Below are 13,869 nucleotides of genomic sequence, written 5' to 3'. Positions count from 1 at the left end.
GAGTAACCTCTAACAAATGGTAACTCTTCTTTCTGGCCACATCGTTTTGTTTAGGGGTGTCAACACAAGAGGACTGGTGGAAATCCTATAAGAAGTCATAAAAGTCATGATGTAATTTGGAGAGATATTGCCCAAAGTTATTTGATTCATAGGCCCCAATAAGGTATTTATAGTTACAATCTAGTTGAGTCCCACTCTGAGTAGGAAAAAGAAATACAAAACAAGTAGAAATAAGAAACTAACTCTAGACTTATTAGGAAACGGAATCCTATTCTTATTAGAAAAACCTCTGTCCATACTTTCAACACTCCCCCTTAAGTTGAGCATAGATATTTATCACGCCTAACTTGCCAATAATACTGTTGAATATTTTTGTGCTTAAGTTCTTTGTGAGCACATCAGCCCCCTGCTCATTTGAAGTAACAAAGGTAATATGGACCAACCCAACCTCAACCTTCTGATGAAATGTCTGTCAATCTCCACATGCTTAGTCCTGTCATGCTGTACTAGGTTGTGAGCTATGCTGATTGCTGACTTACCATATGAGTACAACTGTATATGAACCTCCAAATCTGTACCAACCTCCTGAAGCAGCCCTTTCAGCCATAGTACCTCACAAATGCCCTGAGCAATCGCCCTAAATTCGGCCTCAACACTAGACCTCGCAACCACAACCTGTTTCTTGCTTCTCTAAGTCACAAGGTTACCTCCCACATACACACAATACCCAGAGGTAGACCTCCTATCATCTAGACATCTTGCCCAGTCTGCATCTGTATATGCCTTAATCTTCAAATGTCCATGAGCTGAAATTAAAATCCCTTTTCCTGGAGTGACCTTCAAGTGCCTCAAGATCCAATATAATGCATCTATGTGTAAAGAGTCTAAAGACTAAAGAGTAAGGATCATGCATAAACTAGCTAACAAGACTAATTGCAAATGTGATGTCAGGCCTAGTGTGAGATAGGTAAATCAACTTTTCCACTAATTTTTTATATCTTATCTTGTCAACTTGTTCTCCTTCCTTTGCCTTCAAGTGTAGGTTAGGCTCAATAGGAATCTCAACAGGCTTACATCCTAGCTTCCCAGATTCCTCAAGATCTAGTGTATATACTTCCTTTAAGATAGAAATACACCAATGGCAGAATATGCCAACTCCAAACCTGGGAAATAGTTGAGTTTTCCTATGTCTTTGATCTCAAATTCGGTTTCCCAAAAAAGTCTTCAAGGCTGAAATCTCATCCTTGGTATTGCCTGTGATCACAATATCATCCATATATCCTAAAAGTACGGTAGTTTGGGAACCATCTCCTTTAATGAACAAAGTGTGGTCTGCATTGCTCTCCTTATAGCCATTAGATATCATTGCCTTATGGAACCTTCTAAACCATGCTCTTGGAGATTGCTTTAACCTATATAAAGCCTTCTTTAACTTGCACACTTTCCCATGAGTCTCAGCAGTAGAATACCCAAGTGGTACATCCATGTATACCTCCTTTTGGAGATCTCCATGCAAAAAAGCATTTTTCACATATAATTGTTGTAAACTCTATCCTTTATTAGTTGCACATGAAAGAATAGTTTGAATTGTATTCATTATTAGTTGCACATGAAAGAATAGTTTGAGTTGTATTCATCTTGGCAGCATAGGCAAATGTCTCCTGGTAGTCAACGCCATAAGTCTGGGTGAAGTCTTTGGCCACCAATTTGTCTTGTACCTCTCAATGATCCCATCTGCTTTGTGTTTGATCACGAACACCCATTTGCACCCGACAGTCCGCTTTCTTGTAGGCAAAGTCACCAAGTCCATGTTTTGTTTTTTTTCCAGAGCTTGCATTTCCTCATCCATAGCTTCCTTCTAGTTTGAGTGAGATAATGCTTCCTGCCAAGTTTTAGGAACAGAAGTAGAGGACAAAGAGGAAATAAAACTTAGAAATTCTAGGGATAGCGATTGATATGAAACATAATTGAAAATATTTGGTGTAAGCTTGAGGCTGCTTTCTTAATGCAATTGGTAAGTCCAAAGTAAGATCAGAAGAAGGTCAAAGATAGATTCACTCGGAGGAATGGATTGTTCAGGGCTAGGAACAAAAGCTTTAACTGGCTTGGTTCAGAAGAGGTCACTTGTTGCTTTCTTTGATAGATTTTCAGAGGTCTAGTTAGTCCCCCCCCTGCACATTATCCACCAGTTATTCCACCAGTTATTCTTATTTGGTCACTCCATCTTCTAAAGGAGGATCATCTATAGGATTCTTAGGAGAAATATCAAAAGGAAGAATCAACATTGAAACCTCTTCACCAAGACTCTCCCCCTAAAGAGGTGTAGGGGAAAAATAAGGAATCTGTTCCTGGAACACAACATTCATGGAGATGCAGAAATGACGAGAACTAGGATAATAACACTTATACCCCTTCTGTATAGGAGGATAACCCAAGAAAATGCACTTTAACCCGCGAGGATCCAATTTACCATGAATATGGTGGTTCCGAAGAAAGGCAATACATCCAAGAACCTTAGGTTCCACGGTAAAGGCTGCTGTCCCTAAAAGAACCTCAACTGGACAGTGCTGGCCTAAGGCTCGGGAAGCCATTTGGTTAATTAGATATGCTGCAATAAGAACGACCTCATCCAAAAAACGAGGAGGCACATGCATAGCAAACATAAGTGAACATGCTACCACAAGTAAATGTCTATTCTTACATTCAACAACTCCATTTTGAGGTGGAGTGTCAACGCAACTAGTTTGGTGTATGATGCTATGGTTTGGTAAGTAGGAAGGGAATGCTCCACCCAAGTATTTAGTTCCATTGTCCGTGCAAAGGATTTTGACTGTCGCCCTAAATTGGGTCCATCCATATTATGAAAATTTTGAAAACACGAGAAAACGTCATTTTTTTGGTGAAGTGAGAACCCATATATGGTCTTAGTGCAACAGTCAATAAAGGTAACAAACCATCTATGACCAAATAAAGACATGGTCCGAAAAGGACCCCACACATCAATGTGTGATTAAAAAAGGAATTTTACTACGATGTTCTGAAATAGGGTAAACATGTTTGGATTGTTTGGCCAAAATATAGGCCTTAGAATAGAAATCATTCAAATTAAGTCTTTTAATCTTATCAGGAAATAACTTTCACAAAATAGGTAAAGGAACGTGGCCAAGACGACGATGCCATTGTAATAATGTAAAAAGTGCAGAGAGGTGGAACTAGAGTCCGTAGAAAGAGCTGATGGGGACCCATCCAACAAGTAAAGCCCCCCCCCCTTTTATTTACCACTGCCAATCGTATGCCCCGTTTCCAGGTCCTGAAACAGAATGAAAAGGAAAAAAATGTTATTTTGCAGTTCATATCATGAATAACGCTACTAATTGATAAAAGATTACCTGGAAACTTAGGAACATGCAAGACATTAGATAGTGTAAGAGAGGGCGCACAGATAATAGATCCCTTCTAGAGATAGGGGAGAGAGACCCATCAGCCGTTCGAACATCCTGAGGAAAAGGAATAGATGAATAAGTATGGAATAAAGTAGATTAGCCTGCCATATGGTCGGTTGCCCCAAAGTCGACTATCTAGGATAGATAAGTCAAATTGACATTGTGACAACCAAAAATATCGGTAGGGATTTGTGGATCAGCAGAGGGAACAATGGCAGAAGCTACACTCGCACTGGATGTTGGTACTAGAGAAGATAAGTCATGTCTTGACATCAACTAACAAAGATGTTGGAGTACTCAGGATGTTAGAACTGGCTTGATTTGTAGATGCTTAATTGCTGTCCCTATTCCCATTCCTACCGCCATGAGATTTTGTTGGACGTATGTGCAACTTCCAACACTTGTCCTTTGTATGACGCTTTTTTCCACAATACTTGCACTTCACTGAAGGACGAAAATCACTAGAACCAGATTTATTATTGCCAGAAACAACCACTAATTCAAATCTATTATATGTCAAAGTGTGTACCATAATTGTCCTTCAACTGTCCTCTGTATCTACCATGGCATAGGCTTGAGCCAAAGAAGGGAAATGCTCTCTAGAAAGGATCTGTGCACGAATTTGATCAAATTCTATATTCAATCCTGCCAAAAAATTATAAACTCTCTGTTTAGCTACCCATTGTTGATAGTCAATAGCATCTTCAACATTCTTTGGTGTAAACTTTCCATAGAAATCTAAAGTCTAGTAATATCCTCGAAGAGTGTTATAGTACTGAGAAAGAGGAAGGTCTTTCTGTTGCAACTGATTGATTTTCTGTCTAATTTCAAAGCATTGTGCATCATTGCCTACTCTTAAGTATGTATTCTTAGCAACTTTCCAAGTAGTTGTTGAATCAGAAAGGAGGAGATAACTCTTTGCCATGCTTGATTCAATGGAGTTGATGGAAAACCCATGACCAAGCATTCATCTATGTACCACTTGGAAAGTTGTAGACTAGGTGTGGAAGGTTTAGTAGAAGTCCCATCAAGATGGCCAGTAAAACTAAGAGTACCAACAAGAAGGAAAACTGAATGAGACCATCTAAGATAATTTGTCCCATTGAGTTTCACAGTGGTTATCTGGAGTTGAGAAAACTCTCGATCCCTATGAATGGAAGACTCTTCAGATGTACCAGACAAGGATGTGGGATCAGCCATAGCAGGATATAGTTACTCAAATTTACTCCTTGAAATTTTTTGAATTTATAAACAGCTCCTTGAAAACTATTCGAATTTACAAACAGTTCCCTGGAACTATTTGAATTTACAACCAGACCCTTGGAACTATTTGAATTTACAATCAGACCCCTGGACTATTTTGAATTATATAAAAACCCCTGATAATATCTATATTTACCAAAAAGATCCCTATAACTTCTCGAATTTACAAAACAGACCCCTATAACTTTTTGGGTTTACAAAACAAACCCCTACGAATTCAGAAAACATTCGTTGCTACCTGCAGTGCACTGAGAACCATTCTTAAGCATCATTGAAAATTCTAGAGACATTTGGAGGGTTTGAATGTGGTAGGCGATGGGTTTAGAAGGCTATTTGAGTGGGGGGAAAAACTAAACACCATTGCAGATTGAAGAACAAATAGAAGAAAGAAAAATAAAATTAGAGTTCAGATCATTCTAGGAGAGTTGCAAGAAGCAGCAACACTCCTAGGAGGGATCGTGAGTAGGTTAGGGAATAAAAAAGGGTAGGTGATGGCCCTCGAAGAGTCAGAAAGTTGCAGCGACTCTTCTAGGAGCAATTGCTAAGTTTATAGAAGGGGTATAGGAGTTCAACTGGGGCTGGAATGGTTCTACAGGGGTAGGTGATGGTGGTTATGGGTGACTGAGGAGGTAGGAATGAAGTTACAGAGGTGAGAGATGGTAGCGGAAGCTTTTCTAGTTCTTTGAAACCTGCGATGGCCTACTGTGACTTGCGATGTGTTGTTGTTGTCTCAGATCTTACATGGCTCTAATACCATAATGTAATTTGGAGAGATATTGCTCAAAGTTATTTGATTCATAGGCCTCAATAGGGTATATATAGTTACAATCTACTTGAGTCCCACTCTAAGTAGGAAAAGGAAATACAAAACAAATAGAAATAAGAAACTAACTCTAGACTTATTAGGAAAGAAAATCCTATTCTAATTAGAAAAACCTCAGCAGCCCATACTTTCAACAGGTCTCAAAATGTGCAGAAAAATATTCTTTCCTATTACCACTGAGAACAACCTTAACCATAATCCCTAATTGGGTATGTATTTCAGCAACAAAGCACATAAAATATTAAATATTTCAGAATGCGACTTTGTTAAATAAAGCCAAGTAACATTGATAATGTCATTTTACCAATGTTATTAACCATGATCCCAAGGGTCAATATGTAACTCTACTGGTTTTCATGTTATTTTCTTCTTTTCATATGAATGAGAAGAAAAAAAAAAAAAAAAAAAAAAAAGGAAGCCCAAGTAACACTGGAGTAATCATCCACAAAAGTTTTGAATTGTCAAAAACCCAGTGGATAAAACAGGTAATGGTCCCCAAACATTAGAATGGACTTAAGAAGAAGGCTGTTCAGATCTATTATTAAGACATGGGAGTAGCTCACACGGGGAGCTTCCCAAGTTCATAGGTTTCATGAGGTAAAGTTATGTAGAAAATAGGCTGAATCAAACTGGTTTCCATTGGACCAACTGGGCCAAGTCAACCATGGTTCACGGTCTTGCAAGATCTCAATTTTCTGAGACCTCGTGATGAAATTGCAGCAAAATCCAGAATCTTCATTTTGGCCCAACATCTTGGTAGACTGTGATTCCGGTCCATCTAGCTACTTTAAATACCAGATCTTGTTGAGTCAAGACAAGACAAGACATCACATTTTGACTCGACTGTCTTGCCTTCTCAACTCAACCTTTGCCCACTTTAAATACCAGATCTTGTTGAGTCGAGACAAGACAAGACATCACATTTTGACTCGACTGTCTTGCCTTCTCAACTCAACCTTTGCCCACCTTGTTATTTTTCATCTTTTGGCCGGATTTTTTGTTAGAAAAGTGCTCAAATCTCCCCTTAGGCTGCAGCAATATTCCATTTAGCCCATCTACAACAACCAATCAAATAGGATATAGTGATTTTGAAGCCATTTTTCAAGCAAGGTGAATGTTTTTCCCAATCTTTTTTTTTTAATACAATTTTTTACATTAGTTGTTTGGATGTGACTTAAATGTATGTTCTACATCTTTGCCTGATCTACACTTCTGTGGAAACTTGATTATTTTTTGTCATTATTTTTTTTTTTTGAATTAAAATTAATAACGCGAAAAATACTTATGTTTTGAAAATGTTTGCAATATATGTTAAAGACTCCATTGGAAGGGTTACATCCTCATGTAGTCAATTTTTTTATTTCCATTCTATTAGCTTATCAGTTTCGAAGTTAAGGTCTGAATTGGAACTCATATATGTAGTTCTATTCACAAATCTAAGGTCACCACCGTGTTTAGAAGGCCTACAATAGGCTAATATACTCATTTCCAGCCCAAACTTAACCTTAAGACCCACTGGAATGGCCCCTCAAGTTGAGCTAGGAAAAATACTAGATCCCGGTTTTTTGACTGGCTAAGATTTGGGTCGAGACTGAGATCTCAAACCATGAACTCAAACCAGTCTAGCTGGTCATCTAGAAGGATCAAAAAAGGCAGAAATAACAAGGGTGGATAGCAACAAAAAGAGGATGGGAAATGGATAAACAACTACCCAAACAGCAGAAAAATACCTAAGATGGATCCTAGACTGAAAACAGAAAATTTCCCTTAGAATAAGACTGGAACGGAATTAGAAAACTTCCCTTGGACCCAGAGGAATATTCATTCATTCCAAGACCAGATTTGGAATACCCTAACCAGGAAAAAAATATATTCAGATTTAAACAGAATGGTATTTCCAAAGAAACAGATCCAAAGCTAAACAAACCTGAGATCTTATAAACATAACCGAAAAACTGAAAAGAAAAGAACTAGAGTAGAACATATTCCAAAGAGTCTGAATCAGAAAGTTTTCCCTAGTACTGATTCAGAATACCTAAACCAGAAAAATCTCCCAAAACAGAGAACAAATGTAGAATACTTTAAACTGAAATATATTCCCCAGAACTTAACTGATATCCTCCCAAATCTGAACGATACACCAGTATATATGTAGGTTTTTCTTCTCTTTATTTTTTCGTTCCGTTCTTTTTTTATTTGTTTTCAGAGTTCAGAACTGCTTGTACCTTCCCAAAACAGAATACCTGAAAAGAGTAAACCCTCAAAATAAAAAAGAAGAAGAAGAAAAATTCCTAAACAAACTAGGATTTGAGTCCGCTAAACAAACAATCCTAATTTCAACAAAGAAACAACTGACCTTTTAGGGAATCTGAAACTGTCCTTCAAAACACAGAACTAGTTCTTCAATTTAGCTTGGAACTAGTCTGAATTTCACACCAAAAATTGCAGCAATGAGTGCTGCACCGTTCAACCGATGGTCAAGGAGGTCTTCAACACTTGTCTGGCAACAACTTCTTTAAGTAAGAGAAGAAACCTTGAAGAAGAAGAAGGATCACTGTGTGTTGTTTTATTGAACCTGGATCTGATGATGTAAATAGAACCATAAGTAGGAACAGAGAGAGGAGAGAAAACAGAGAATAGTCCATGATATTGCTGTGGAGCTTCACTTGAACTTGTGAAGACTGCAATGGCACTAGATTTATGCATTGGCTAATATTAGAAGTTCTAAACTGAATAGGAAATAAAAACAAAAACAAAAACAAAAACAAAATCAGACCGGGACTTAGAAGTCCTAAAACAACTCAAACTAGGTCCATACTACCCAAACAAGGAGAAGACACAACTTTTCGATGGGTTTTTACCTTGCACAAATTGCCCTCCTACACTATATAATTATTTTCTCTCTCTGGTTGGATGTAAGTTGTTAAATAGTGTGAGAGGAAAACCAAAATGAGATGAATCAATGTCATAAACAGTAATCATGTAATTTTTGGCTCTAACTCAATTCAATTTTAATAGAAAAGTATCACAAAGGGTCAAGGGATCTATTTGAAAAGTTTTGAGAATTCTAGTTATCATTCATTGTAAAGTTTTTAAGGTACCCAATCATTGTTTTCATCAATTAAGATAAGGGTGTAGACAGTGCACAGTCATAACATATGGAGCCTTACCCAGTTTCTGTGTCTCAAATGGTTGCAAACATGTATTTCTATTTTGAACTCACTATACAGAATGTTGAAGTAATGTTCACATCCATTAGAATAATAGAAAAAGAGAAGATGAAGCTCATTTTAGGTTTTGCATGGATATGTGGTCTCTAACATTGGAAAGCATGATTCTAATTTGGGAAATTGTTCGTCTTGTATCAAGCATGTGGTGTACTTTTGTTGCTTATGTATTATCATTTGAATTGAGTTGATCCAATTGGCAGCATGTTGTAGTCGCATTGAATGCTCTTTTACTGTTATGCTTAAGTTTGAGTTGACATGGACATCCCTGTGTATCAAATTTGTGCAGGTGGAGGTGACTGATGTACCTGCAGATACTAAGGACAAAGATGAGATTCTTGAGAGTGAATTCTTTGATACCAGGCAGGCGTTTCTAAGCCTTTGTCAAGGAAATCATTATCAGTATGATACCTTGCGCAGAGCTAAGCACTCTTCAATGATGGTTCTGTATCATCTTCATAATCCAACTGCACCTGCTTTTGTGACAACATGCAATATTTGCTATCATGACATTGAAGCTGGTCAGGGATGGCGTTGTGAAATCTGCCCTGATTATGATGTGTGCAATGTGTGTTATGAAAAGGATGGTTGTGTTGACCATCCTCATAAGTTGACAAATCATCCCTCTACAGCTGATCGTGATGCACAGAATAAAGAAGCTCGGCAGAAACGAGTTGTACAGGTGTGTTTACTCATACCGACCAGTTTTGGATCTGGATATGCTGACAGGTTATTTTCATCTATGCATATGCTTGTGATTCATGTGACTGTTGTGGTTAAATTCTGGCAATGAAGGCTGCATCATTTTTCCCCCCTTGTAATTCATTAGGCATCATAGATCCCTTTTTGCAGGTTATTCCTTTTCTTTGCCTCCTGGATTTTGAGTTGAGAACCTTGTATGAGCCCTAGTAGAGCCCACAAAATTTTGGCTGCTATTTTCAATTGTATTTCTTGTATTGTACAATTGTAAGAGACTTTGTTTTTTTTTTTTCATTTCTTTTATTTCCACCCCCCCCCCCTCCGATGCAGATTTACGCACATTGATTTCCATTTCTTGTAGATCTGTTTATTAATATTTGTGAATCTTCTTACCTCCCTTATTTGGGTTTTTTTTTTACTTCTGTTGTTGGGGGTTGGGGGGGGGGGTGTTTGTGTTGGAGGATGTACTCTTTGTTTAGATTCCCAGACTCTACCTGATATCTTGTTGTTAAAGAGAGGTTACCAGGGAGATATTAGGTTCCCCCTACAATGTCTCATATGTGATTACATGCGGTTGCAGCTTAGGAAAATGCTTGATCTCCTGGTGCATGCTTCTCAATGCCGCTCCCCACACTGCCAATACCCGAATTGCCGCAAGGTTAAGGGGCTTTTCCGCCACGGTATTCAATGCAAAACGCGTGCTTCTGGAGGTTGCCTCCTTTGTAAGAAAATGTGGTATCTCCTTCAACTTCATGCCCGAGCTTGCAAAGAATCTGAATGCCACGTACCACGTTGCAAGTATGTATATTAATAGTTTTTCCCGTCTAAAAAATTTGTCCATATCCTTTTTCTGCAGATAAGCATTGCTTTTGTATGTTATGATTGCCTAGGGACTTGAAAGAACATTTAAGGAGGCTGCAGCAACAGTCTGATTCTCGGCGGAGGGCTGCAGTGATGGAGATGATGAGACAACGAGCAGCAGAGGTTAAAGGGAATACAGGATAATAAACTTGTACATACCAATGGACTTCTGGAAGATCCTGTGAAGGTCACATTCATTAGGGTGGTCCCATGAGCTACTCCAAGAACTGCTTTGAAGCTATGCAGTCAACTAGATGCTCAAGAGGAAAAAGTGTGCAGCAGATACTTGGGTGTTTTTAGGTTGGGCGATTTTTTTTTTTATTTGGGCTATTGGTGGGTGGGTTTTTTTTTGGGGAGTGGGAGGGGGGTCGATTTGCAGTTTCTTGGTTCCTCACTTGCATGAGGGTATTGGTGGTCGTCAACACTGCAGTATAGTCTGTAGTGTAAATGACAGTGTTACCCTGTTCAATCACTGGTAACCATGCCCTTCCAATATGCTGATGGAGTAGAACAGGTGTCCGCCCTGCTGAGGTTATTCTTTGATTTATCCTCTGTATTTCTGTGCCATGCTTCGGTGGCCTGGTGTACAATAGATGTCCCTAATTTGTCCAAAATATAAAGAGAAAGAACGTGTTTTAGGTGGGTATTGGGAAGGAAATCCTCCTTAAATAGGAGATTTTGAGAGGTTGGTCTTCTTTACCCTCAATGAATTTTTTTAGGGGATGGAGGTGGGAGTGGGAGAGTTGTTGGGTGATGGGGAAGGGCAGCTCCTGCTTTTGTTGTGCTGTCTTGTTTTGTAGAATTCCTTTCTATTTAAAGGTAAAGAAAGAATAAGTATTTCCAATGAACAGCAGCATATTCATGTTCGGCTAATGCCTGACGCTCTCTTGTTGATACATAAGTAGGAAAATTCATAGATTACCCAAAAATAAAATAAGATAGAAAATTTATCGAGTAATTTGTGTCTCATTGTGGTAAGTTGCCAAAAGAAAACTCCTCCGTGCCTTCTTCAACTCATTGTCATAAAATACTTGCAAATAGAATAGTGAACTTCAGTGTGCTACACTGAGGACCGTGTTTGTATCAATTTCCATTCTTGTTTACTGGCATTTTTCATTCTTCTTGATGTGTTTGGTATTCATATTAAATTTCAGGGTAAATATCATTTACCTCCCCTCTTAGTTGGACAAATAGACTTACACTCCCTCTTAGTTGGATAATTTCACTTTTCTCCCCTCTTACCTAGCAAATATATCAAACACCTCTCCTCTGTTAACTTTTCGGTTATATTTAACTTTTACCATTAAATATTTTTTTAAAACCTTAAACCACCCTTGGCTAAAAATATTTTATATTTTAAACCCTAAATAGTCGTAATAACCCTAACAAAATATTTATTAAAAACCAAAACTAAAATCCAAATTATCTTTAGTTATTAAAAGCCCGACATTTTGTTTTTTAATTATCAAACAATTAAAAAAACCCAAAGTAGTAGTACGTGTTTAACTTTATAAACACACATTTTCTTTTTTTTAATTGCATTTTTAATTTTACTTGATAGTAATACATGCTTTTCTAATTGTTTGATAAAAATTTTTAAAAAAGGGCACGTTGGACTTTTAATAATTAAAGATAATTTAGATTTTTAATAACTATTTAAATTGGGGGCAATTTAGTATTTTAACTATTAGGGTGATTACAACAATTTAGGGTTTAAAATAAAAAAATTATTTTTAGCCAAGGGTAGTTTGGAATTTTAGAAAAATATTTAACGATAAAAAGTTAAATTTAACCGAAAAAGTTAACAAAGGAGAGGTGTTTGATATATTTGCTAGGTAAGAGGGGAGGTAAGTGATATTATCCAGCTAAGAGGGGGTGTAAGTGCTATTTGTCCAGCTAAGAGGGGAGGTAAGTTATATTTACCCTAAATTTTATTTTTGTTTAAAAGAATCGAAAATTTTTCAAAATTGCTTCGAGGTCATTCTTTTCATTTGCACATGAACTATTTAAAATTCAAATGTAATTTAAGGGTATAATAGTAATATATATTGCTCTTAATCTCTAGATCTGTTTTTAGTTTTTAACATTTTTTTATTTTAACATAACAAATATATTTTTCATTCCACAATTTATTTTGGATAAAAGTTGTTAAATAAATTTATTTTTTTGACAAAAAAAATTCTTTTAAATGGCCAAAATAGGGTGAAAGTAATGCCCTAATTTCCTCTAGAACTTTTATTTTTTAAATTATCCAATGCTTTTTATTCATGGCAAAACTTTATTTAGGCCTTGTTTGGTACATGAATTTAGAGATTTGAAATCTCTATATTCATGAATCTGAGATTTATACCTGTTTGGTTGTGAAAATTTCTGGATTCATGAAATCTAGAGATTTATCTTTTTACACTAAAAACGTAAATCTGTAGATTTATAGGTATGAAATCCAGAGATTTCATTGCCACTATAATAACACTACACATTTGTGCATTCACAAAATCACGTCAACCAAATATTTTTTTAGGATGAATCCATAAATTTTATTCCACAACCAAACAGTTAATTTTATGAATTATGACTTCATAGATTTGAAATCTATAGATTTGAAATTTCTAGATATTTGAAATCTCCATACTCATGTAACTGAACAAACCCTAATAGGGAGTTTGGCCGAGGAAAAAACCTTATTTAGGGAGATTATTAGCGCCAGCTTAATATAATATCCACCTTAAAACAATTAAAAAGCTAACACTTTGGTGGATACTTTATTTTCTAACTAAAGTATATTACATGATGTACGTATGGTGCCTTGCTGATGAAGGCGACCAAGTCCTTAATCCTCAGCCAAACCAAGAAGAAAATACAGACATGGACAGTTCTACACTTCTACCTTATTGGTAATTTAGTAGCCCGCGTTTAGAGAAACTCTGTCAATACTTGCATTCGGATATTTTTTCCATGGTAGACTTTGTCAAATCCAATCTTTGTTTTTTTAAAGGATTATATATATCAAAACGTAGTAGATACATCAACACAACTCTCTTGGACTACAACTAACTTTATTATAATAAATGTATATGTTGAATAACTTGAATATCATGGAATTCCTAAAAAATTTCCAAATACAATAGATTATTTGAAGTAAATTGAAATAAAAAACCTTGGAAAGACAAGTTTTGTCTTGGTTTGCAAATTGAGCATTTGACAAATGGAATACTTGTTCATCAATTAAATTATACATAGAAGATTTTAAAGCGATTTTACATGGATAAAAACACATCCATTGAGTGCTCCTATAATTATAAGATTGCTTAACATAAATAAAGATCTATTTTCGCCTTATGAAGACAATGAAGAACTTCTTGGTCCTAAAGTATCATATCTAAATGCAATTTGAACATCAATGTATTTTGCTAATAAATACGACCGGATATAGCATTTTTTGTAAGTGTATTAACAAGATTTATCTCTTCTTCAATACGAAGACACTAGAATGATGTTTAATATATATTTCAGTGCATCCAAAGAACTATTGACATGGAGTTATTTTATTTTA

The 13,869-nt window shown here is 36.5% G+C and overlaps 1 protein-coding gene across 7 annotated transcripts in view; it reads left to right on the top strand.

Moving 5' to 3' along the window:
- Window positions 1-11,784, top strand: part of LOC149016698 (histone acetyltransferase HAC1-like) — a 40,542-nt gene extending 28,758 nt beyond the window's left edge. For all 7 annotated transcript variants that reach the window (XM_089154761.1, XM_089154765.1, XM_089154767.1 and 4 more), the window contains 3 exons: window positions 9,046-9,438; window positions 10,036-10,253; window positions 10,346-11,784. In XM_089154761.1, coding sequence (XP_089010887.1) covers window positions 9,046-9,438; window positions 10,036-10,253; window positions 10,346-10,460 — 726 coding nt within the window. In that variant the 3' untranslated portion in view covers window positions 10,461-11,784. The remainder of the gene's footprint in view (window positions 1-9,045; window positions 9,439-10,035; window positions 10,254-10,345) is intronic.
- Window positions 11,785-13,869: the final 2,085 nt, after the last annotated feature.

Source organism: Hakea prostrata, chromosome 5 (assembly GCF_041222555.1).
Source record: "Hakea prostrata isolate BN-2017 chromosome 5, UWA_Hpros_2, whole genome shotgun sequence".
In the NCBI taxonomy this organism is placed as follows: Eukaryota; Viridiplantae; Streptophyta; class Magnoliopsida; order Proteales; family Proteaceae; genus Hakea; species Hakea prostrata.
The sequence above is the reverse complement of the archived record's forward strand: the minus strand, read 5'-3'. Positions and strand labels throughout refer to the sequence as shown.